This window comes from Eutrema salsugineum, unplaced genomic scaffold (assembly GCF_000478725.1).
Source record: "Eutrema salsugineum unplaced genomic scaffold, Eutsalg1_0 scaffold_8, whole genome shotgun sequence".
Lineage (NCBI taxonomy): Eukaryota > Viridiplantae > Streptophyta > Magnoliopsida > Brassicales > Brassicaceae > Eutrema > Eutrema salsugineum.
In genome coordinates, this window is record NW_006256414.1 from 9,290,553 (window position 1) to 9,313,186 (window position 22,634).

General features: G+C 36.1%; 1 protein-coding gene and 1 non-coding gene across 2 annotated transcripts; one reads left to right on the plus strand and one right to left on the minus strand.

The window, feature by feature from the left end:
* Window positions 1-18,361: 18,361 nt before the first annotated feature.
* On the minus strand, window positions 18,362-19,875 carry LOC112081559. The gene is made up of 2 exons (XM_024148322.1): window positions 18,807-19,875; window positions 18,362-18,675 (listed from the first exon to the last, which is right to left on the minus strand). Exon 1 carries the CDS (start codon window positions 19,859-19,861, stop codon window positions 18,947-18,949), a length of 915 nt encoding a protein of 304 aa, XP_024004090.1. The 5' UTR covers window positions 19,862-19,875; the 3' UTR covers window positions 18,362-18,675; window positions 18,807-18,946.
* Window positions 19,876-20,777: 902 nt separating this feature from the next.
* LOC112082289 lies at window positions 20,778-20,884 on the plus strand. Its single transcript, XR_002896948.1, has one exon. It is a non-coding gene; the product is annotated as a small nucleolar RNA R71 (small nucleolar RNA).
* The last annotated feature ends 1,750 nt before the right edge of the window (window positions 20,885-22,634 follow it).

A 22,634-nucleotide genomic window follows, 5' to 3' on the forward strand; every position in this document is an offset into this window, starting at 1 on the left:
AAATTTATCAAAAATAATTTAGTTTTAATCTCAAATTTATGTATAGCTTTTGAGGTTTTAATATATGTGCCTTTTTGAAAACATATTATTTTATCGAACGCTTAATATTTTGTATATCAAAACCAACCCAAAATATAACAAACTAATTAAATAGTACTTAATTAGTATTAACACAAAGATAAAGTACTATACATCACTTAATATTCAAGAAAATCAGTTTTTTTCATCAGTTGCATCCTTGTTATGTATGCTTTTTATGAAAAAAACGATAAAGTTAAAAATTATTATCTTAGCTTGTTTAGTCTATACAAATTTTCTTATTTATTCTAAATTGAAAAACAAACTAATAAACATAATTTTTGCTTTCATATATTTTAAACACTAAATAAATATAAAATAAAATTTGAAACTAATTTTAAAATCAGAAATTGATGAATTGAATATAATTTTTGTCAATCGTATCTTAAATTGGTAAATACCAATCTTTTGTCGAATAACATATTGTGTGCGATAACTTCCATATGAAATTTTATTGACAACCAAGAAAGACAAACTTTTCTCCAAATTTTATTGTTTTAATAAGTACAAATTATACTTGATAGCATTTAATCACCTCTCAATAACCTATTTGATTAATTTTTGATATCTTTTAAAATAGATTTCACAAACTCATTGTCACCCTTTAATGATTTTTAAACCACTAACTATCTCCACGTATTAATATATGTGTTGTTTTTTATGCTGTAGTAAATACTATTTTAATTTATTTTATAATTTAAATCATATAAATATTTTTAAATTCTTCTAATGCTTGTAGGTTAGTATACTAAAAAGATAACTAAAAAATATAACAAAATAATCAATTACTATTTATCAAAAATAGTATTGACACAAAAAAATTAGTATATGCTTCTTTTCTCATGAAAGAAAAAAAAATTATTATCTTCAATTTTATTCTTCTTATATCAGTTTTATAAGAAAACCGAAAAACAATGTTAGAGTTTACTTTTCTTTCTTAATTGATTGCATATTATATTATATCTAAGTACAATTGATATTTTGTTAATAGAAATTTTATATATAATTTCTTATACTTATATATTATTAATAATAATATTATTTTCGAAAAATTTCTTAATTTTGATTGTTGATGTGAACTAATAGAATTTCCCTTTTTAATTCATATTGATAAAAATTATATTTAAGCATTTAACTTCAACTTTTATTAGTAACTAGGTGAATACCTGCACATAACGTGCAGTTTTTTTAACTAATATAAATCTTATATAAAAGCAAACATAATCATTATTTATTATGTGTATTAGTATGGTATTATAAACAATTTTAGAAATTTTATATATAAAAAAATCTTAGAACTCAATTTAAAATATAATATTATAAATATATAAACAAATATAATCATTTTTTTATGTGTGTTAATATTTTATTATAAATAATTTTAGAAATATTATATAAAATTTTTTTAGAAATCAATATAAAATGCAATATCAAATAAAAAAAGGAAATATAATCATTGTTTGTATGTGTTAGTATGTTACTATAAAAAGTTTTATAAATTTTATCCACAAACATACAATTTTAGAAATTAATTTAAAATACAATATCATAAAAATTGAGAATTATATAAAAATAAAGTAAATATCAATCAATATCAATTAATTAATGAAAAAACTGTTCATTTTCTTTAAGTGGTTTAAAACTTAATATTAAAATTTACTAATTTATTATTTTTGAAAAAATTATAACTTTAAATTATAAAAGTGACACATGTCAGCTTCATATGAATTAAAAATAATGATGTGTCATTCATATGGAGAGAGTTGGTCATCTTTTATATAAAATATAAGATTATTAACATGAATGTCCATTATAAGATTCATATCATAAGGAGGTTTAAACTATTGTTAAGAATCACACATAGGTAAGATGTGGGTATAACTAGGTCTTTTTAATACTACCTCTCATTATTTATGGAATAAGACAAAACAATTTTCTCTTTCTCTTGATAATTTATTTACAACGTGTTATCAGATTTTCTCTCGATCTTTTTTTTTTCAGACCAAAAAAGTAAGAATTAATTAAAAGTTTTTTTTCTCGAACCGAAAAAGGTGAGAGTTAATTTAAAATTTTTTAATTCCGAGATGATAAGTTATACTTTTTCCGAATTAATCGTTATGAAAGGTTATGCCTCTACGTTTATTATCAGTCAACGTTGTCGATGCTTATCTAGAATAATAATTATTGATAGTTTGATCTTTGTATTTCTAATTAATGATTTTCTAAAATTCATTAGATATTAAGATCTTGTTATATAAAACAAAAAAGATTTAATCTAAATCATATTAGGATTTTACGATTTTAAGCAAAATTTGCGCTAAAATTGATAATTGATTAATTTAAGAGATAATTAAAAATTTAGGACAATTTCCCAAACTATTTGTTCATTTAGGATTTATTATCTTAGACATTGTCCCTCTAAGATTTATTTTAATTGAAATCCAAAATTACTCTTAAATTTTTATTTCAGTAATTTTTGTTTAACTGTTTTTTATTAATTCAGAAAAAGAAAAAAACAAATTAAAAAAGAAAACGTGATTTCTTTGATCAAAAAAAAAAAACTTCGGCACCATAAAACATAGTTTTCCGCTTGGCAAAAAAAAAAAAAAAACTTAGGCCACCGTAAAATCAGCTTACCGTCATACACTGGAAGGTTTCTCTGCCTTTTACAAAACCATATATGTAGTTTGTAAAACAGCTGATTGCAAGAGAAATAATAAACTTTGGAATTTCTACTTTTGCTTGCTGTGTTCTTATATATAAAGCTAGGTCGTGTAAAAGTATCTTATTTAAACATACATATTCACTGTCCATGTTTGTAACAGAAGGAGTCGTAATAGAGTATAAGGTAATAAACTGAAAAAACTTGAGAAAAAGTTTTTGTTGAAAGAGAGCGACTTCGGTGGAAGAGAAAAAAATACATGGAAAAATGAATATTTGGAAAATATTTGGTTTGGTGGATGATACTATAAATCCTAAATTTTCTCAGATTCTGTTATGGACTTAACAGAATTCATATTCCACATTACGTAGAACAAAGAAAGATTAGTAGAATGCACATTCTAATGAATTATAGAATATAGTGAAAAGTGTAGAATATGTATTCTGGAAGTTGTAGAACACTGAAAAGTCTGTAGAATATCTATTCTATATGGCTAATAGAATGAAGAAGAACATGTAGAACATTGATTCTAGGTTTCATATATTATAAAGAAATGCCTAGAAATAATATTCTACAAAACCGTTGAATGTAGAATATATTTTCCACATTTTGTAGAAAATAATTTTTAAAAATTAAAAATTTTCCAAAACTGAATTTTGATAATAAATTTATTTCCTTTTTGGTATTTTCGATTTTTTTTTAAAAAGTAGAAATATTAAATCCGAATTTTTAAAATTAATGTACATTAATTAAAGAGTAACTAAGTCCAAAAGTGCCAAAAGTTCAAAAAATCTTATGGAGACAAATGTTTTCAAAATGTGTCCTAAATTTACAATTCTCCATTAATTTAATTGGTTTTTCCATCGAGATAAATAGATCTGCGCATGGATTATTGGGATTTTAATCGAACTATGATTAGCTTTTCATGCTTTGCCATGTTTACATAAGCACAGGTCATTATCGAATTGGTAATTATACTTATTAAATTATAAAGCCGACTCATGCTTCAGATCGTGTTTTCATAATTCGAACTACATGAATTCAATTATGATTCGATTGTTTGATATTTTGTGATTTATTGGTTATTATTTTATTGACTTCGAAGCAGAAATGTCTTCGGTAAATTAGAGATATCTTATGATCTAACCGTTGGATTGTGTCTAATCCAGTTGCATTAGAAATCTGGTTGTCTCCTATATTTTGTGTACAAATTTGAGCTTGATCAGACGGTAAGAAAATCTTTATAGGGTGTAAAACTTCTGACAGACTGAAATTGGTCAAAAGTGGATTTTTCTCCAATTTGCATTGTTTTTGTCTAAGTAACCTGAAAAGAGTCTTGAAACTATAAATATAAGAAAATCATGATAAAAACACTTAAAACTAATTAAAACCTTTGAAATAGGATAAGAAAACACTAATGAAAATGAATACAAATACGGTGTTATGAACTCCCCAAGACTTAAATATTTGTTTGTCCTCAAAACAAAATCCATTCTTGGAAAAAGCTTTAAACAGAAATCACAGAGAACTAAAAATCTCAGATAACACACTCCTAGACTATAATCAACCATAATGCATTAATTGGGGTAGCCTAAAAAATTCTCACTAAAATACGAGCATAACTAGTTCGTTTATCTGTCATGCGAAAATCTACACACTTAGACTTAACTTCCAGTCAACTAGCTTTTAACATTCACTAAAGGTTCCAGTGGTTCTCTCATCAGAAAAAATAAACAAGGCAATCAAGGCTAGGTATTCAAAGGTCTTTTTAGGGGTGAGGTTTGATGTGTTTATGGTTACCTTAATTTATGAAGAAGTATGATATTATGTAAAACAGCAAGAAAGGATGGAGCTGTTGACGTGCACAGTTTTTAGTCACTTTCTTCTTGCCATAAAATCTCTGATCTCCTTCTTAAAGTTCTCCTCATAACTCCCCCAGACTTAGATTTTTTTCTAGGTTATAAAACATAGCTCCATAGATGAATATTAGATGCATTTGCTCCATATATTTTCGACCATCTAAGACTCTTTAGACTTTTGTTTCCTTTCCTTTCATTTTTTTCTCTTTCTTTTTTAATTTTTTTTTTGATTTTTTTTTGAAAGAGGAAACACCTTTAGATAGAGTCTAGGAGAGCACAGAAATTACCATTAAGAATGAGTTCTCTGAGGCATCGTGAAGCTTGATAAGATGCTGGCACACTTCCTTCCCAAATTTCATTCAGTCTTTCTCTTGCGTGACTGAAAACTATGTTGTTCCTCCCTCTCCGGGATTTTTGCACATATCTGCCGATAAAAACTAAATAAATAATGCATGAGATTCGAAAGTAAAAGTTTGGTTTAAGGGTATGGTATCAGCTAAAGATGAATTGGCCATCTAGGACAACAAAGAGTGGTAAAAATGAAGAAAAAGATGTCCTAGATGTATATCTTGATGCCTGCCTAAAATCAATGATGAGAAAATTAGAGGTCAATATTAAGTCCAAATAAAATGAGGTAGTATATCCTGACAGAAAGAATCTCCATATATAGAACTCCTCTGGTGGGAGTTTGTAGTGCAAGTAATCTAGCTATCATCTAGTCTAGTATTAAACCAGAAAAGAGCTATCGTGTATAGTGTGGAAGCATACAGGTTAAAATCATCATAGTTTTGTCATCATTTCCTCAAAACGTATTTATACTTTGAAAACATTTTGAAAATTTTAAGAAATATGCAGAATGCAAAGACTCATGAAGGAAAAGATGGTTAGTAAGGGATGAAATCCTCCCCCAGACTTAAATTACACTGTCCCTAGTGGAAAATAAATCAGGCAAGGATGATGAATAGAGTATGTAAAAATTGAAACGATAAAGAAAAGAAAACTCACCTGGTGTTTGTGGTCGTAGATGGCTTATAGAATGGTTATGGAGGTGATATGGAGGTGAATTGTGGGTTATAGTTGAGGTGGAAGTGATATTGGCCAATGTAGAGGTTTCCATCCCCATTCGGCCAAGCTTGAGGTGGATTTTGCCAGGAATAGCCGAGGTGGCTCGGCTGCGGGTCAGGGAGTTGCGACCGCAGTGTGGCTGAGTCTGGCAGCGGGTGAGGGAGCTCAGCTGCGGTAAGAGATGGCTTGGCCGTGGGTGGGGAGTGGTTCAGCCGCAGGTCAGAGTGGTTCAGCCTCAGGTGAGGAGGTCGCGGCTGCGGTGAATCCAACTTTTTTGTGTATATGAAATCCTGAAACTAAGGAAAAGAAAACATTAATAAAAAAAGAAAGAAAACCTAGATGTGAATTATTTCCTCCAGGATCAAAAACTAGTCTTGGAACTTCTTTGGGATATGATTCTTCAATGCTTTTTCCTTTTGAAAAAACTTGAGGAATGAACCTTGAGGGCCATCTATGCTTCACTTTGGCTCCAGTTGAGTCTTTATCATGTCCCATATGAGCAAGGATCAAGTGTGCATCAAAAGAGATCTTTTTGTACATTGAACTTCTCTGGTTGATGTTTTTATAAAGTGTAATGGGTGGACCTTCTTCTAGGACATTTTCAACATCCTTTGTAGCTCCTCCAGGGTCGAAAACTAGTCTATCTCCACTGCATATGTTTATCAAGGGTCTCTTTGCATCTTTTCTCATCTCCACAACATGGAAATCATTATGAACAAGACAATCTTCCATTTGAAGAGACAAATTGGGTTTGAAACCTAGTGGAGATGCACAAGAAAAGTTTCCATAGTGAACATAAATCATAGATTGATGAAATTTTGAAATACCTTAGCTTCAACATTTAGTGTTGCAGCATTCTCAAGGCTTTGCTATTCTAGGGACTTGACATGCTCAGAAAGAACATCAAAAGTCATATTGAATTTAATGGAGATGACGTCAATCTTCATATGCAAGATAACATCAGATTCTCAGCTTGAACTTCACGCAACCGTTCAGTGTAGCTTCAAGTCGATTAAGCTTGAGACTCATTCAATTAAGCAAGAGGGTGAGATGGTCGCTGTTTCACCATGGGGGGCGAATAGACTTCATCTCGATAGTGATGGTTTGGATGAGAGTTCCAATCCATATAGTCGGATTCGCTGTAGGTGTGAGAGTATTGAGCAGCCCACAGGTTATAACACCCTCGCCCAATGATTTCATCTTGCTCTAGAGGCGAATACTGGTTTCAGAAACCTGGAACCAAGAAAAACAAAACAAAAATTAAAAGAAAAAGATATCTAAGGATCAGTGTTACTACCTATGAAGTTTGGCAGAAGTAAGAACAAATCTCTCCCCGGAAACGGCACCAAAAACTTGATGCAAGCTAGGGTTGATGTCGCAGGAGAAGTTTTAAATTTGTAAACCCTGGTATCTGCAAGTGCACATCAGTGCGTAGTATTACTTAGGGTGTCGATCCACAGGAAGAGTTGTCTTTTCTGCAAAAATTTTAAACTGGGTTAGTAATCGATGTCAAAGGCCAATGCGGGGGGGGGGGGGAGGGGGGTTGTGGGGTTTGTGTGTCACGACTTCTACTAAGCTAAGCAAGAAATAAAACTAAAAATAATAGATAAAAAGCGTTGGGTACTAGGGTTTCTCTCCTGATCTATAACATAAGGAATTTAAAAAATGAGTTTCTATGACTCTGGAACTAAAATAGGCACTTGTAAGATTAGCCAACTCTGGTCACCCTAATCATCTAATCACTCTAACTCAGCTTTCATCTCTTGCCGCTAGAGAGATCATGCAATTTTGATTGGAATTCATTGCAGCTCAGGCCCCCTCCATAGGTAGCTTTCCTACCAAGATTATGTTCATAAGATCCAGTTCAGGTAATCTGATACATCATTCTCATGGCTCTGACTCAACCTTAGATCGGACACTGGGTGATCAATCCAGCATACAACATTAAAAACGGGATGAATGGGAGAGTAATGTAAAAATAAGAAATCCCTAGTCTAAGAAAACCTAGATGTCATCGATCATGGGGTCCCTTTTGATGGCATTTTTACCCAACAAGGTAACTACTCAGACATAGCTGAGCTTGACATCATCATTTGTTTTGAAATAGAAAAGCAGTAAAGTAAAAGAGATAACATAAACTGTATAGATAGATGAAAAGAAATAACAAGGGTTCAAGAGAAGAATCCCTATCTCCCTAATATAAACCTAATAAATAAGAGTTTGGTGCATCCATAACAAGGACACATGAGCACATACGAAATTAGGTCTTCTAAAATCTATATTTATAGGTATTCAAGTCTATTTGGTCATCCTTAGGGCTTTCCTTGAAGAGAGAATGAGTTGGGCTTGAAAATGGGCCTTAGGGCCGAGAATGGGTTTGCCGTGGATGAAGGCTCTCCAGGACTGGTAAATGATGGTACCACCGCAGGTGGAGGCTTGGAGGTGCGGCAAAGAGGTTGTTACCGCGGTGGTTGGCCTATGAGGTCACAACTTCAATCCTTCTCTCGCTTCTTTTGCAAAATTGTAGAACATGTCTTCGGTAAATTGGAGATACTTTATGATCAACTGTTAGATTGCGTCTAATTCATTTACATTAGAAAGCTGGTTGTCTTCTATATCTTGTGTATAAATTTTAGCTTGATCAGCCGTTGAGAAGATCTTCATCGGGTGTGAAACTTCTAACGGACCGAAATTGGCCAAAAGTGGATTTTTCTCTAAGTTGCATTGTTTTTTCTTAGTAACCTGAAAAGAGTTTTGAAACAACAAATATAGGAAAACCATGATAAAACACTTAAAACTAATTAAAACCTTTGAAATAGCATAAGAAAACACTAATAAAAATAGATACAGATACGGTGCTATCATTTATATATCTAGTTGTGTAATGCTTACAGAGTCTCGTCCTTCATGGATTATAGACTCAGGAGCAACAACGTAGCTAGAAGTCGAGAAGCATTTGAAGGTCCTGATGGGTACCTAAAGGTAAAAGATAGTTGTGTGTGGGAAATAATTATAAAGTTGCGGTTCAGGGTATCGACACTTGCCAGCTACACATGCATGGCGGAAAAACCCTCATTCTACATGATGTCTTATATGCTCCTGAAATCCGTCGGGACGTAGTCTCTGTTTTGGCTTTACTTAAGTTAGGATTTGGTTTGAACTTCCATGACATGTGTTTACACATTTCTCTAGGGTCTGTGTTCTTTGGTTCTGGTTATGCTCGTAACGGATTCATTGTACTTGATTGTACTACAGATGTTACTACTAGAAGTAATGTTGATCATTGTTTTTCATATGTCACAAGTTCCGATAATATTGAGATGAATGTGTTGCATTCTAGACTTGATCACATTGGAGTCGATCGAATGAATAGATTGGCTAGAGAAGGCCTTATAGGCTCACTCACCAGAGTTGATCTTGACACATGTGTACCACGTTTGGCAGGAAAAAAAATAAGGGAACCATGTGGAAAAGCAACTAGAGCTGAATTTCGATTGCAATTAGTTCATTCTGACATATGTGGTCCGCTGATTGTGAGGACGAGGCATGGAGCTTCATATTTCATCACTTTTATAGATGATTACACTCGATTCGGGTATGTGTACCTAAGTCAGAAGCACTATAGTGCTTTAGAGGATATATCATTTTGGTCAAAAACCAGTTGGAGAGGATGATCAAGTGTTTGAGAACGGATCAAAGTTGTGAATATCTATCTGAACAGTTCAAAGGACACTTGCAATTCTTTAGTCTAGACTTCCAAATCAGATTAATTCACTCTTATGATAATAATCTCTTTGATAATTACCTAATCAAGGCTAATTCTTATTAGTGAAAAGGCAATTAACAAGCATAAGGTTCAATGTCTAATATAACCAAACAGCCTCTTTATGCATCCGAACAAGAGCTAAGATAGACTGAATCTTATATACAGAAAGACATGGAAAGCATCACATGATTTCTATTTCCAATAAACTTAGAACTCTAAATAATATTAGTCCTCTCTCAAGGCATTAATCATAATCCTAATCAACATTCAAACCTAATGATTAAGATGCATTTATAATCAGTTCTAACATGTCATATATGCTTCAAACAAACATTCTCATGGCATTTAAAGCATAAACCCTTTTCTTGGCTCATTCAGGCATTTCATCAAACAACTTGTGGGTGGAGAAATGCCTTGAATCTGGATCAGAAAGATTATCAAATATCCAGCATTAAGAACAGCCAAGAAAGGAGAGGAAATGAGAATCTATAACCTAAATATCATAAACTAAACATCTAAGCACCCTAATCTACACACCTAGAAGCTTAATAAAAAGATTACTCACTAATCATACTTAACTCTCTAAATCCTTTGCAAGATGAGAAATTAAGCATGATTAGAGAGATGAAAGAAGGGTAGAAGATAGAGAAATGATGATAGATTCAAAGATAAACAACTAAAACTCTCTTGATTAAGCTTTCCAAATGAGATATCTCTCACAAGGGTTTTTTTTTTAACACCAAAGAGGCAAAGAAGTTTAGAGAATAAAGCATAAGTCTCTAGGAAAAAACCCTCAAACATATTTATACTAAGTCCTTAAGTCCAGGGTCAACCCGGTGTTAGAATATTTAGGGGATTATTGCGGAAAATAAGAACTTGAGAGTTTGAGAGAAATGGAGAGAAATGTCTCCTAAAGTGTATTGATAAAAATGCAGCTACAAGATTCATATATAGAGAGACAAGATGAACTCTAGGTCTAAAAATATCTAGAGAAGAGACAAAGAGTATAAAGAAACCTGTGAGGAGAGAATGGGTGTGTCCAGGATGAGCAGAAAGCGACGTCCCATAACAGTAACATTGACCGTGTCTACACGCGCTAAGGAGGGGGGGGCATTGTATGGACAAGTCCCTTTTTCTATCGAGACAATGCTGCTTCTCTTCATGGGCTTCTTTATAACTTCTGAGCCTTTACTCCTTTGAGGCTCTAGAACATCTTGCTCAATACTCTCCATCAAGCTTAGTCGTAGAGCATCTAGAGACTAAGCTTGGAGACTCAAACACTTCAATTCGTTAAAAACCTCAACAAAGAAAACCACGTGGGACAAAACTTTGTTGAGGGAAAAAGAGTATGAATCACATGAGTCAGAGGAGATCAAGGCTTGGTAAGGTCCACAAGTCCAAGTTTGCTAAATAGATTGTTGCAAACTTTGAGACTTGCAGCCTTAGTGACTATATCTGCAAGCTGATCTTCACTCCTTAAGTAACACGGCAGGACAATTCCTTCTTCAACAGCTTCTCGAACCTTGTGGCAGTTTATCTCAGTATACTTAGTCCTCTCATGAAAAACTGAGTTGATAGCTATATGAATGGCTGCTTGATTATCACAATGCATAGTGATGAGATTGTCTTGTTCAATACCGAGATCTTTCAAGAGTGCCTTAAGCCAAGTCAGTTCACTTGTGAGCTTTCTCATGGCCCTATACTCAGCTTCTGCGGTTGAACATGAGACCACCTTTTGCTTCTTAGTCTTCCAAGTTACCAAGTTTCCTACGATGAAGGTACAATAGCCGGTTGTAGACTTTCTATCTGTTCTATATTCAGCCCAATCTGAGTCACAATAGCCCACAATCTCTGTATTGTTATTCTTTTCCATCCAAATGCCTTAACCTGGACTCCCTTTTAGATATCTTAGAATCCTTTCCACCATGCTCCAATGATACACAGTTGAAGCTTGCATATGTTGGCTTACTTGATTCATGGCAAAGCAGAGGTCTGGTCTTGTGAGAGTGAGATAAATCAGTTTACCAACAAGTCTTCTATACCGAGACACATCCTGGAAGGCTTCATCTCTCTTCTCCCCCTTTCGATTGACTTTGTAGCCTCTTCAAGTGGTGTTTTGGTTGGTTTTGCTCCAAGCTTGCCAGTTTCTTTAAGAAGATTAACTGTGTACTTCCTCTGAAACAGAAAGAGACATTCAGGAGACCTACATACTTTGATACCGAGGAAATACTTGAGCTATCCAAGGTCCTTGATGTCAAACATAGAGTTGAGAAAAGCCTTTGTAGACTGAATCCCCTCCTTGTCATCTCCAGAAATAATGAGATCATCTACATAGACCAGCAAAACCACTAAACCTTGTAAACTCTTGAGAGTAAAAAAGGTATGATCAGAATGAGACTTCTTGAAGCCGCGAGCCATAAGAGTGGTGCTAAGCTTGTTATACCAGTCTCGTGGAGATTGCTTTAGCCCATATATAGCTTTTCTTAACCTCAATACTTTCCCTGGTGCAACAATGTGTTCTAAACCCGGTGGAGGAGTCATATATGCCTCTTCTTGAATCTCTCCTGAAAAAATGCATTTTTCACATCCATTTGCTATAGGCACCACCAAGGTTAGTGGCAAGAGATAGCATTACTCTCACAGTGTGGAGTTTGGCAACAGGAGCAAATGTATCATTGTAATCCTCCCCAAAGGTCTGAGTGAACCCACATGCCACCAACCGAGCCTTGTACCTTTCAATGTCACCATTAATCTTGTAATTAATGGTGAAAACCCACCTAGAACTCACGGCTCGTTTCCCTGGTGGCAACTCAGCTTCATCCCAAGTGTGGTTGCGTTCCATAGAACCTTTCTCATCATCAATAGCTGCAATCAACTCCTTTTTGTCTTTAGCCTCTTCATAGCTTTTGGGAACTTCATGTTCTTCAATTTTCCCAGGAAACGCTTGATGATCCGAGGGCAACAAGGCAAGAGAACACACAGCTTTAATCGATGATCCACAGCCTGAATTTTATAGTAGAATCTTGTATTGACCCAGTTTGATGGATCTTTGATGAGCCTAGTACTTCTCCTTAAAGGTTAAACGACTTCTTCAACGGCTACCTCCTCTTGTACTTGAGAAACAGATTCCTCTGTCCCTGTCTCCGAGTTTTCTTGAGTTTGCTCTTGACTTTGCTCCCCCGCTATATCAACTTCTGGAATTAAACTTGGAATTGATGTTACCGGCTCAGCTTCTTCTGGTGCAAATGTAGGAGCTGGAGCATTCCCTTGACTCGGAGCAGCTTGATTCCCAACATGATCCAGCAAGAACCGTAGACTTGTAGCAAGGTCTGATGGTGAACTTGACAGATCTTTCAGGCTCCCAATCCTTCTTGTCATAATATCCTTTATTCTCAAGAAACTTGACATCTCTGGAGACATAGGTGCGGCTGTTAATCGGATCATAGCACTTGTATCCTTTCTGAGTTGTTGAGTACCGAAGAAACATGCACCTGATGCTTTTGGCTTCAAGCTTATTCCTCTGTTCACCTGGAATAAACACGAAACACACACACACACCCAAAGACACATAAGTGGTCTAAAGAGGGTTTAGTTTTGTTGAGTACCTCAAATGGTGATGAGTCTTGCAAGAATTTTGTCGGGATTCGGTCGATGAGGTAACACGCGGCTAAGACAGCATCTCCCCATAATCTTTTTGGGACATTTGAGTGGAACATCATTGATCTAGACACCTCCATCAAATGCATATTCTTTCTTTCAGCAACTCCATTTTGTTGTGGAGTGTATGGACAACTCGTTTGGTGTAATATGCCATGCTTAGCAAGGTGTTCTTTGAATCTGTGACTTGTGTACTCGCCTCCATTATCTGATCTAAGAACCTTAATCTTGGCATTAAATTGATTAGTCACATAGTTTTGAAAGTTAGTGAAAGCTTCAAACACATGATCTTTTGAAGGAAGTAATGTGATCCATGTATATTTTGATTTCTCATCAATAAAGGTCACAAAGTATTTGTTACTATACCTAGACATGCAAGGTGAAGTCCAAACATCAGAGTGAACAAAATCAAAGCAATGTTCATAAAGAGTAGATGACTTAGGAAAAACAATTCTACAATGTTTACCGAGAATACAAGATTCACAACTAGTGTTATCAAAAGAACCATCAGGCAACATTAATTCAAGGGCACGACTATGAGGATGACCTAATCTAGCATGCCAAATAGAGTTCAGACTTGCGGAAAAACAATTTAAAAGGAAAAACATCAGTTTTGCATGGTGAAATGTCTTCAAGAACATAAAGCTCATTTTTAGTTTCAACTTTTCCAAACAACTTCCCATTCTCAATATCCTGAAAGCGAACATCATTAGGGCCAAAATCGCATAACAGTTTAAGTCTTTAGTAGTTTTTCTAACAGATACTAAATTCGAAGTAAACTTAGGCACAAAGAGGGCTTCACTATCTTTATCAAACAGTTTAAGTTTACCGGTTCCTTATATGGGTATTCCATCACCATTAGCTATCACAACTTTATCTAGAGCAGGTTCTATATTGTTTAGAAGCTTAGGGTTACTAAAGCTATGATGAGAAGCCCCTGAATCTACAACAAGAGTGCTACTAGGTTTGTTAGAGAAGAATGTAATACCAGACTATTTTGATGCAAAGGCTTTGATGAGAGCCTCAAGATCGCCTTTTGTCACATAGTCCACCGAGGCATTCATGGCAATATTTTCACTTTGAGTTGAAGCGCCGGCACCTTCTTGAGAAAGATTTGCTCTTGTCACCTTGAACTTATTTGGCTTGAGATGCGGGTGCAAGATTCAGCATTTATCCTTGATATGACCCCATCTCTTACAGTGGTCAAACACCCACGACTTTCTCTCATCTGGCTTTAAAACTCCTTTGTTTGCCAAGATGAGCTCTTGCTTCTTGAAGAGACCAATAGATCCCTGCTCCTTTTAGATTCTAGTACACACGTCCTCCAAATCTGGGAGCTTGTCCTCTCTCAAGATGTGCTTGATGAGGTCATTGAAAGTCGGGTTCAAGGTGAGAAGCAAGCCGAACACTTTGTCTTGCTCACACCTTTAAAGAATCACCTTTGGATCCATTGTGCTTGGTCTAAGCATCTCTAGCTCGGCCCACAGAGATCTGAACTTCCCAAGGTGCTTGGTGAACTCCATGTCTTCTTGGCTCAAGTCGTTTATAGCTTTCTTCACTTCAAACACTCGGCTCAGGTTTGAAACATTTCCAAAGACATTCTTGAGGGTTTCCCACAGAGATTTGGCGGTCTCACAGTAGGAATTTGTCTCAAGAAAACTCGGTTCAAGAGAGTTTTGGATGAGGACGAGCACAACTTGGTCTTCTTGAAACCATTTTGTTTCAGCGGCTTTAGCTTCTTCATCCTTCTTTCCTTCTTCAGTGGCGCCTTCTTCTGGAATCTTCTCTTCCAAGACTTGATTCCAGAGCCCTTATCCACACAAAGCAGGCTTTGTGGTTCTTGACCACAACAAGTAGTTTCCTCCTTTGAAGATGACAGGAATAACCACTAGTTTTGAGATCTCGGTGTTAACATCATTTGAACTCATTTTGTTTTTGAGAAAAGTTGAGAAACAGGAAAAGAAATGATGAACGAACTAGAGAGTGAGAGATTTAGAGAATAAGATTTGAAGAATGTAGAAAAGAGACTCAGGAAATCGGAACCTAATGCTCTGATACCATGTTAGAACATTTAGGAGATTATTGCAGAAAATAAGAGTCTGAGAGTTTGAGAGAAATGGATAGAAATGTCTCCTAAAATGTTTTGATAAAAAATGCGGCTACAAGGTTCATATATAGAGAGAAAATATGAACTCTAGGTCTAAAAATATCTAGAGAGTATAAAGAAACATGTGAGGAGAGAATGGGCGTGTCCAGACTGAGCAGAAAGCGACGTCCCATAATGGTAACATTGACCGTGTCTACACGCGCTAAGGGGGGGGGGGACCATTTTACGGACAAGTCCCTTTTTCTACCGAGACAATGCTGATTCTCTTCATGGACTTCTTTATAATCTCTGGGCCTTTACTCCTTTGAGGGTCTAGAACATCTTGCTCAATATCCAGAACAAACCGGGTGTTAACCCAGAGAAAACACAATAAAAAAATGCTGACACATTTGCTCCGGGCATCATATGGCCGATGTTGTGGCCGGAGTGAATGTGTCCTGAAGGTGTCTTGAAAGTGTAAGCTGACTCCGGAGTTGTTTTGGCTGATGTAGAAGCCGGAGTGAAGAAACAAGTCCAAGCATTGGAGATTACATCGGGCATGAATAAGCTGGTGTGCATTCCGGAGTGAAGAAGTGATTCAAGACTACATACTGAGCTTCACCTCGGGATAATCTTTCTCGAAGTGGTGAAGGTTACTCAAAATTTTGCATACTCCGGCCATCATTCTCCCGGTAATCATCTCGGTGTGGAAATGGACCCCTTCTCACTTAACCTGCCATAACTTCCTGCTCAGTGATCCGGTACTCTATTTTCCAGCTCCAGCAAAAAGGTGACCCAATCAGATCCAATTTTGGTGAAGGGACCATATGCATCTGGGGAAAGCAAGGGTTCCGTTACAGTAGTTCTTTGAGGCGCATTGCACTGGTCTGGAATGGATCCGAGACAAGTTCAGCTTAAATCTTCTGTATCTTCTGGCTCAGTACTCCAAATCGTCTGATTCAAAGTGTTCTGGAAAGAGGACTGGCTCCTCTACCTAATTTGGCGAAGACACCAGAGATTGAATCGAAGTGTAAAGCCTTCGTCTCAGGCAATCTGTCAAACATCTCGCCAGGTGAAGATACTTGTTCGAGCACATACACCAATATAAGGGCTTTCTCATCCGGTCTCAGCTCCATCAGGTCCCCAAATTCCTCCAAAGTACCTAAGAAATAATCCAAATATGCAAGACAATTTTGGACCTAATGCATTTCCTACAAAAGCTAAAACAAAGACAAAACTCAAAGAAAACTACCTATATGTATGCATAAGACTCGATACTTGGACTAAAAATGCATCCTAAACATGTAAAAATATGAGTATATTAACTTCCCCACACTTTTCCTTTGCTTAAACTCAAGCAAAAAAAAAAAAAAAAAACAAATGAGAGAGAAAGATTTGAAGTTGGGAGTTCATATTCCTTAAAAAGAGATGATCATCAAAAGAATTCAAAACTCATTGCCGAAGTTACTAGTTCTAAAATGCAATGCAAGCAATATACTCTGAATGGAACAAGTTCAAACCTTAATCTACACAAGCATTCTTATCCCTTCGCCCCTTAACATTCATTAAGTGATTTCAAGTGTGTCAAAATGGTGCATATTCAAACAGACGATCTCATTCAATACATATGTGGTTTCAATTCAGCGCAAGAGATCTCTTTTTGAATGATCAAACTTTGGTAGAATGCTAAAGGTAAAAAGCAACTGATGCATACAAGGGTAAGAACTCATCTACCCCAGTACCAACCCTAATACCTAAGGTGCATCTAACCCAAAGTCTCACACTTAATCCACCCTCTCATGAACCTCTTTCTCTCATCTCACTCATATGTTTTCACTAGAAGATGTCTCAAAACATTTTATGGTGTCTTTTCTTTTCACTTAGCTCGTTTCACTTCTCATTTCTTAGCTAGCCTCTTCTCTCATCAAACTTTGATGCTTGAGCCATTTTGGTTTCTTTTCTTTTCTTTTCTCAATACTTAGAGGCTTCTCTTTATTTCAAAACACTTAGAGCTCTTATTTAAAAACTAGACACCAGTCATTTCACTTTTTACAATCCCCTAGTTCTCACACCTCTCTTTTCTTTTCACTTTCTTTCTCAACTCACTCCCCATGGATTCTTTCTTTATGCTCTCACCAACAAACAATTCCCCCATACTTAATCCTCACCAAGATCTATTAGTCCCTTGATGATGGAACTAAGTATCATGAGGCTTACCTTTGTCGTTCTAAACCTAACACTTTCTGCTAAGATTGATCAAAGGTGGCCTCTCATCACTCACAAACAGTTTAGGCTTGAAAGAAGGTTAGGTTTAGGGTGTGGTAACTATTTGAGATAAGAAGAGAGTGGTAGAAAGGAGTTTAGCCCAAATATGTCTATGCTATCCACAAGTTCATTTGAAAATGCACCACATGATAATTTTTCATTTCAGATTAAGGTCAGGGTTGGGTTCAGTTAAAAACTTTCTTCAACTAAGATATAAACCATGTTGCATATTTCATTACTTGCATGCATCAAAGAACTAATAACTAGGGCAATGAATCAAACTTTTAAAATGATGCTCTCTTAAGAAAAAATCTATCATTACTCCCTATGCAAATGATGCAAACCTAGATGAAATGCAACCTAGACTCAATCCTAAGATGTGAATGCAACTAAATGAACATTTTTTGTGAAAATTTTTCAAATTTGTGAATTTTTTTTTTGATTTTTCTATACATTTATATGCAGACTCAAGATGCAAAGAAAAATAAGACATGAACAAACAAGATTAGCAAACATTAAACCCCTCCCCCACACTTAAATTACACACTCCCTTGTGTAATTAAAGCATGAGAAAGGATATAAAAACACAAAAAAAAGCTTGCAAAGAGAAAAAACAAGAATGCAAATGCTATATACAAATGTTTGGAGTGTTACCTCTTATGGACTTTGAGATGGGGTTGGAGATCCAACTGAATAGGATGGGTAAAGGGGTGTGTCTTCCACTCCGGGCATGACTTGGCTGATGTTGTGGCCAGAGTGGTGCATCATCACTGACTTAGGCCAAGTTCACTCTGGGATGTGTTTGGCCGATGTTGTGGCCGGAGTGAATCTGCATCAGTTAAGGCCAAGTTTACACCGGGCATTGTTTGGCCGATGTTCTTCCCGGTGTGCTTCATCACGTCTTGAGACCAAGACCACTCCGAGGTTCCTTTCCCCTATGTTGAACTCGGTGTAAAACATCGCATTTTGAGGTGGAGTTTACACAAGGTTGCTTTTCCCCGAGGTATTGGCCGGTGTAAAACACCACGTTTTGAGGTTAGCTTTACTTTGGGGTGCATTTGGCCGGTGTACATTCCGGAGTAAGCTTTTCCTTAAGCAAAAGCTCCACTCTGGAGTAAGTTTTGGCCAATGTTGTGGCCGGAGTGAAGTTGAACGGTTTTGAACTTTGATGCTACTCCTCTTTTCCCATTTCTTTGGCCTCATTCCCCTTTGTTAAACTTCTTTAACACCTATACACCTGATCACACTACACAGATACATCAAAATATCACAGAAACATAAAAGAAAAAGCATGAAAAATGTATTTACAAATATAGACATGAGAATCTCTCCCAAAAGCACTTTGTTTTAAGAAGTTTGACTTCTTACACTCTTTTTAATGAGGGGGAGGAGGAGCATTGATGCTCCTTGTCTTTTCCATGATCTCAAGTGTAAGGACCTTGTTCATCAGCTCTCGAACACCAGCTGAGCTTTTGTCCTTGAATTCTGGTGTGAGGATTGCCCTGACCTTAGCAAATAGTCTTGATCCTCCATTGCTTTGAACCTTGTAATCTACAGTTCCACCAATAAAACTTCCATGGAGTGAGAGTTAAGACTTTAGAAGAAGATCCAAGAGATAATGGTTTGGTGCTTGTTGGGCTCTTGTATTGGGAGCTTGAACCTTTGCCTTTGTTGTTGCTGAGCTCTTTCTCACTTGGTGTAGGAGATAGAGATTCCAAGCAAGCTTCATCATCACTAAAGAAATCTCCTTCAAACTCAAGATCAGGTCTTATTAGGGATTCTTTCTTCTTGTCAACATCTGTAAGGGGTTGAGCTTCCTCTATAGTTCCAATACTCCCCACATACTTCATCTTATAGTCTTTGAACTCATCAACATCTTCAGATACAACTCTACAAAACCCAACAAGAGGAGGCTTAAGAGGATAGAAAACTTCATCATCTACCTTTGTAAACACCACTCTTTGAGTATCAAAGTCAATCTTTGCTCCTGTGGTGTTTAGAAAAGGAGTTCCATGCAAGAGAGGAAGCTCTTTGGTCTTCTTCATCTTCATTACCACAAAATCAGTTGGAACTATGCATTCACCAATCTTTAGTGGGTAATCTTCAAGGATTCCATATGACTTCTTTGAAAATGAATATCCAAAGGTAATTGATATAGGGTGATGCTTTAGAGTCTTGATCCCTAGTCTCTCCACCATATCTAAAGACATTACACTGATGCTTGATCCAGAATCACACAAAGCATTGTCCACTTTCAAACTTCCAAGAGAGCATGAGATGGAGAATTTTCCTGGATTACCTAGCTTTGGAATGAATTTATGCTTCACCCTTGTTGAACCAATGCTAGAGACTCCATCAGTTGTCTTTTCTTGAACCCTTTCCTGTTCTTTGATTTCAGCAATCTCAAGAGCATTCTTCCTCATAGCAAAACTAGCTGCCTCCCCACCTTCTTTCTAAATGTCCGCATTGAGATCATAGAACAGGCTTTCAAACTGTTATGCTATGGCGTCCTCATCCTCATCAGTGAGGGTATTCTCAGTTGAGACCTTGCCATGCAGAAGATTCTCAATTTCTTGGACAGCAGCATGATTCTCATCATTTGAGAGGATTGCATTGCAGTATTCTCTTGGATTTGCAACTGATGTTCCTAGTAAATATCCTTGAGCTTGAGAAGTGGAGTGGCCCTTGTTGTTCTCTAGAATCTTGACTTTGGAAGCCAATGTTGCGAGCTGAGTAATAAGATCAGAATAAGAGCAATCCACCTTGTCGTGGATCTCTGCCATTTTATTTCTGAAGTCCATGACACCACTTGCTTGACCTTCTAGGATTTGCTGGAGCAGGTTCTTCATTTCTTGATCCTTATTCACTGAGTGTTGTTGGAGACTTTGCTGTTGGAGACTTTGCTGTTGGGGAGGGACAAAACCTTGTTGTTGAGTGTTTTGAGGATATAAGTTCTGGGTTAGAGGATTCTTGTAGTAGTTAAATCCCTTTTGGTAACCTTTTGGCCACCTACAAAGTTTACCTCAGCTGCGATGTCTTTCCCTTGAAAATTTTCATAAAATACATGATTCACATCTCTTGACTGACTTATGAGAAGCTAGGAGAATTTTATATAGCTTCTCATTAAGAGATTTGATGTCTTTCCTTGTCATAGCTCCTCTTGAATTCCTGTCAAAGTATGACCCATAAAGCTCATCACTCTGAGGGACAGTCTCCACATGGGTCATGTCATCATTGACTTCCCTGGTCATGAAATTACCATTTGTGGCTGTGTCCAAGAGGAGTCTGGCCTTTGGTAAAGTACCTCTGTAGAAGGTACTTAGCAGCTGTGAGTCTGAGAATCCACGGTGGGGGCATTGCATGGTATACCCTTTAAATCTTTTCCAAGACTCAAGAAATGATTCATGGTTCTTCTGTATGAAACTTGAGATTTCATTTCTCAACCTTGCTGTTCTTGATGAAGAGAAGAACTTAATCAGAAATGCTCTTTTGCATTGCTCCCATGTTGGAACTGATCCTTGAGGTAAAGACTTTTCCCATTGATGAGCTTTGTCTCCTAGAAAAAATGAAAATAGCCTCAACTTGAAGCTATCCTCACTCATTCCATTCATTTTTGTTAAGTCACAAACTCTATCAAAGTTGTCAACATGATCCAATGGGTCTTCTAATGCCAAGCCATGGAATCTGTTTGATTGGACCATATTGATCAAGCCATACTTGATCTCAAAATCGTTTTCAGGTGTTGGAGCTTGAATCTCATGTCTCTGACCCTGAGCATTGGCCTCATCACCAACTCCTACAACTGTTCTTGGACGTAGTGGTGGACCCTCTCGCTGATCTTGGTGGTTTCCATTACCACCATGAGCCTGTTGCTCTTGATCCATAGCTAATCTCTCAATGTGCTCAGCTCTTTCTCTTTGTCTTCTTGCTTGACTTCTGGTGTTCATACACCTGAAAACAAAGGCAGCACTTGAAAGCTAATTAGTAAAACAAAAGAAAATGACTTGATCTCAAGAAGATCCAAAGTCTTAATGCTAGATTAAACTCTCCAATTGGCAACGGCGTCAAATTGATAGTAAGAACTTTTAGGTTCAAACCCAATTACTCAAACTACTCATATCATTGTAGCATTTAAGGTATCAATCCAAATGGAGGTTTCTAGGCACTAGAACTATGAGAATCAATTCTTAATCCAAGTCTAATTAAACAAGTGGTGATCAAACAGGATTAAACTATAAAATCTAAACAAGAACTGATGATAAACAAACTAAAAACTTAACAAGACAAGCAAGATAAGCAAATAAAGACTCAAATTCAAAAATAGATAAAGCTAAACCTCTAGATGTGATCATTGATCATGGTGCTTTAAATGCTAATTCATGATGCTAAGCAAACAATGAGACACTTGCAATTCTTTAGTCTAGACTTCCAAATCAGATTAATTCACTCTCATGACAATAATCTCTTTGATAATTACCTAATCAAGGCCAATTCTCATTAGTGAAAAGGCAATTAACAAGCATAAGGTTCAATGTCTAATATGACCAAACAGCCTCTTAATGCATTCGAGCAAAAGCTATGATAGACTAATCTTATACAGAAAGACATGGCAAACATCACATGATCTCTATTTCCAATCAACTTAGAACTCTAAACAAGATTAATTCTCTCTCAAGGCATCAATCACAATCCTAATCAACATTCAAACCTAATTCTCACTAGTGTAATGATGATCAAGATGCATTAATAATCAGTTCTAACATGTCATCTATGCTTCAAACAAACATTCTCATGGCATTTAAAGCATAAACCCTTTTTTGGCTCATTCAGACATTTCATCAAACATGTTGTGGGTGGAGAAATGCCTTGAATCTGGATCAGAGTGATTATCAAAGATCCAGCATTAAGAACAGCCAAGAAAGGAAAGGAAATGAGAATCTAGAACCTAAACATCATAAACTAAACATCTAAGCACCCTAATCTACACACCTAGAAGCTTAATAAAAAGACTACTCACTAATCATACTTAACTCTCTAAATCCTTTGCAAGATGAGAAGTTAAGCATTAATAGAGATGAAAGAAGGGTAGAAGATAGAGAAGTGATGATAGATTCAAAGATAAAGCTTTCCAAATGAGATATCTCTCACAAGGATTTCTTTTAACACCAAAGAGGCAAATAAGTTTAGAGAATAAAG

Excerpts from the sequence above, each read along its gene's own strand:
- LOC112081559 (XM_024148322.1), bottom strand. The coding sequence starts at position 19,861 with ATGAGGAAGAATGCTCTTGAGATTGCTGAAATCAAAGAACAGGAAAGG.